The 4,301-nt window shown below is 37.1% G+C and overlaps 1 protein-coding gene across 1 annotated transcript; it reads left to right on the plus strand.

Moving 5' to 3' along the window:
* The first annotated feature begins 273 nt into the window (after positions 1-273).
* LOC104239153 (probable galacturonosyltransferase 9) lies at positions 274-3,795 on the plus strand. The gene is made up of 3 exons (XM_009793701.2): positions 274-709; positions 1,598-2,824; positions 3,002-3,795. The coding sequence occupies exons 1-3, from the start codon at positions 569-571 to the stop codon at positions 3,275-3,277; spliced, it is 1,644 nt and encodes a 547-aa protein (XP_009792003.2). The 5' UTR covers positions 274-568; the 3' UTR covers positions 3,278-3,795.
* Positions 3,796-4,301: the final 506 nt, after the last annotated feature.

Genomic DNA, 4,301 nt, shown 5'->3' on the forward strand with positions numbered 1-4,301 from the left:
TGTTGCTAGTCATGAGAGTAGTAACGGATTTGATCTCCCCACAAAGTTCCAATACGCAACCAAACATGACGACAAAACACATGGACGGGAAATGCAGAAAAAGTAGATTGGGGGCAAAACACACACAAAAAAATCAATTAAAAAGCGCGAATATATCATAAAAGAAAGTTTAGGGGTTGTTTTTGAAGAACTAAATTCAAGGAGGCCTTTATTTTCAATTTTGTATTTGTTTTTGTGTTTTCACTGAACAGGCCTTTTCATCTTTACTACGAGAGTAATCGCGTTAGATCCCGAGTTGATTGAATTTCTAAAAATAGGAAAGAAAAACCACCGACGCGGGGGAAGAGATTATTATTAGTCTCCATCTTCAGCTCCCAGCTTCAGATCTCATTAAATCAACTCCACTCTCACAATTCTACACAACACAAAATCCACATTCCCAATTATTCCACACGCTTAATTGAACTCAATCCACATTTTCAATTGCATATGTAGTTATACAGATTCAGAGCAGAACAGTTTTGTGCGTTCACATTAGCAATCAGATCCGTGGTAGAGATCCGAAAAAATGGCGGTAGCAGTCCGGGGAGGCCGTGGCGGCGGATCGGCCCTTCGGAATTTCTTCTCATACCGAATCTTCGTGTCCGCTATGTTTACTTTACTGTTTCTCGCCACTCTCTCTGTCCTCTTCTCCTCTCACCATGATTCTGTACGTTTTCTATCTCCTCCTCACTCTCCGCTTTATTACTTCAAAAATTTCAAACTTTACCTTATTTGCTTATTGCATATTGTTTACGAATGTACTAAATGCTTCTCTCTACGAGCTTGAAGATTAAATCTTTTTCCTTGGCATTGAGATGCTCCGAGTATTGTATGTTTCTATGTGCTTGCCCCTGCATGGTAATAAAAGGCAGCTAAGTATCTTCTATCTATGTACTATTTAGCGAAAGTAATTGTAGATTACTGACCGAAAAAGAAAGTAATTATAGATCACTGATTGAAAAAAGAAAGCAATTGCAGATTACTGATTGAAAAAGAAAGTAACTGTAGATTACTGATCGAAAAGAAAGTAATTGTAGGTACTGATAGAAAAAGAAAGTAATTGCACTTCAAGATTGGAGTGGAAACAGCTGATTTTTTGTGTCTTAAAGCAAAATATCTATATAGCAAGAGCAACTTGTTGGATAAATGTATAATTATTGCTGGTACACTTGCATTAGGTTCAATATTTGACAGGAGCCCTTTTCCATTTGGTTGAGGATTGAATGTCATCGGAAGAATAAGTTGTAAGGTTTAGAAAATTCCTAGTCTTAGGAACCCCTAATCTGTCTGAAAAGACAGTATTGGAATTGAGGTGTAGTTTCCATTATTGTAAAACTGGATTTTAGTTTTTTAATGTGGTCTCACTTCTTTCTCATAATTGTTCATTCTCCATGGATATAGCATGCTTTATATCTTCCGTGCATAATGTGTTACCTCAGTTTCGATTTAGGAAAGATTAAGCTAAACTGAAGTAAGTAGATGGAGAAGTATCCATTTTTTTATTTTTGGTCAAGGTTACATTGAAAGTGACTTAACATTTGATCATGTGAAACAGACTACTGGGAATGCATACATGCATCGGTCATTTGTGGCGTTGAGTTCAGATCCATTGAAGACTAGGTTAGATTTAATACATAAACAAGCAAATGATCATATAGCACTTGTGAATGCCTATGCTGCTTATGCAAGGAAGCTGAAGCTGGACATTTCTAAGCAGCTTAAGATGTTTGAAGATTTGGCCCAGAATTTTTCAGATCTTCAATCAAAGCCAAATTACCGTGCTAATCTTTTTGATACTGACGGACCCCTGGATGATGACTCTTTGAAACAGTTTGAGAAGGAAGTTAAGGATAAGGTCAAGTTTGCCAGGTTATTGATTGCTGACTCAAAAGAGTCTTATGATAATCAATTGAAAATACAGAAGCTGAAGGACACAATATTTGCTGTTAATGAGTTGTTTGTGAAGGCAAAGAAGAATGGAGCTTTTGCCAGCTTAATTGCTGCTAAATCAACTCCAAAGAGTTTACATTGTCTTGCTATGCGGCTTATGGAGGAGAGAATCTCACATCCTGAAAAATATAGGGATGAGGATCCGGAGCCTGAATTTGAGGATCCTACTCTGTATCACTATGCCATATTTTCAGATAATGTAATTGCAGTATCCGTAGTTGTTAATTCAGTGATAAAGAATGCGGAGGAGCCATGGAAACATGTTTTCCATGTTGTTACTGACAAGATGAATCTAGCTGCAATGAAGGTGTGGTTTAAGATGAGGCCTATTCGGCAAGCTCACATAGAAATCAAATCTGTGGAGGATTTTACATTCTTAACTTCGTCCTATGTTCCAGTGCTCAAGCAACTTGAATCTGCAAAGCTTCAGAACTTTTACTTCCAAAACAGTGCAGAGAATGCTACGAAGGACGTGAACAACATGAAATTTAAGAATCCAAAGTACTTGTCGATGTTAAATCACTTAAGATTTTATTTGCCGGAGATGTATCCAAAACTTCACCGTATTTTGTTTCTGGATGATGATGTTGTGGTTCAGAAGGATTTGACTGCATTGTGGACAATTGATTTGGATGGCAAGGTCAATGGGGCAGTTGAGACCTGCTTTGGATCTTTTCATCGCTATGCTCAGTATTTGAATTTTTCTCACCCTCTTGTTAGGGAAAAGTTCACCCCTAAGGCATGTGCCTGGGCATTTGGGATGAATATATTTGATCTTGATGCCTGGAGGCGTGAACAATGCACTGAGCAGTATCACTACTGGCAGAACTTGGTGAGTTGTTTTGTGCTGTACTTTTTATCTTTTTTATGTTGATTTTCTTGGTCCAATTAATTATAGCTTAGAAAACAATAGGCGGAATTAGAGAATCTGATTCAACCTAGACTTCTTTTCTTTTTCCATGTATTCCTATTATGATATTCGTTCTTATCATTTATTTCTTTTAATTAGAATGAGGATCGGACGTTGTGGAAATTGGGAACTCTTCCAGCTGGGCTGATGACCTTCTACTCGAAAACCAAATCATTGGATAAATCGTGGCATGTACTTGGCCTTGGGTACAATCCAAGTGTAAGCATGGATGAAATCCACAAGGCTGCTGTGATTCACTATAATGGAGATATGAAGCCTTGGCTGGACATAGCCTTGAACCAGTACAAGGAGCTATGGACTAAATATATTGATTCTGAAATGGAATTTGTGCAGATGTGCAATTTTGGCGTGTAGAGAAGCACACTGTTACGCCTCAGCAACAATGAGGTAACAGCAACTAAATCACACTCATTGTTCATCTGAATACTTGAAAAAATATTTTCTTCCAGAGCGAAGCTCACGCTGTTGATCCTGTCTACAGTGTTTCCCAAATTTGTTGTCTTGTTAGTTATTGTAACTTTAAAAAGTTGAAATTAAACGCTCTGCCTGTGTAGACAGTGAAGTAATTCTTTTGTAATGGATTTTTAGCACGGACGATGGGTTTAGCGACTAATTAAGAGATTCCTGATACCATTGCACTTGTATAAAACTGTTACTAGTTTCCTTTTATTGGCTCAAGTATGCTATGAAGACAGCAATAAATGAGTTGCTTTTGACAAGTGGATTGCAAATGGGAAGCTGGGATAGGATTGCAGCTCTTATTTCTTGGACTCAACGACCAAAATGTTCTTAATTTCTCAAGTACTTCGAAACAGTGTATATTTACGAGTTATGCAGGTTGGGCAATAGATAAATGAGCTAGGTTTACGTTACCTTTTTATCCTTTTTCTTTTTTCTATAATGCATCACTAATAAGAGAGTAAAGGCACTATTAGCTCTCTTGGCATTTTGCACCTCCCTATATCATTCCTTTTCGCATTTATCAAAAAAGAATGTTCCATCTGCTGCTTACAAGGGTTCCTCTTACTGTATGCCTTCATCTTCCCAAATGTTTGCAGTCACTATAGGTTTGTAATTCCCGCTTCTTTCTTGTTCATCTCCTTCTCTGCTCAACTGTGTGTTTCCTTCAAACTGATCTCAATCTATTTCTCCTGGAGTTGGGTCGTCATGTCATAATAAGCATATAGTTATAAGATTGTAGTTTAAAATGTTGAGGAGTGTTAATTATAACGTTTAATGAGATTTTTGAAAGTTTTAATTCTAATCTCAATTAATGGCAGGAAAAAACTAATTGATTTGTTATGAGTGCTTTGGAGTTCTTATTCATATGCAATAGTACTTCTATTTTCACAATTATACCTTTGCCGATAAAAAAATA

This window comes from Nicotiana sylvestris, chromosome 2, assembly GCF_000393655.2.
Source record: "Nicotiana sylvestris chromosome 2, ASM39365v2, whole genome shotgun sequence".
NCBI classification, from domain to species: domain Eukaryota; kingdom Viridiplantae; phylum Streptophyta; class Magnoliopsida; order Solanales; family Solanaceae; genus Nicotiana; species Nicotiana sylvestris.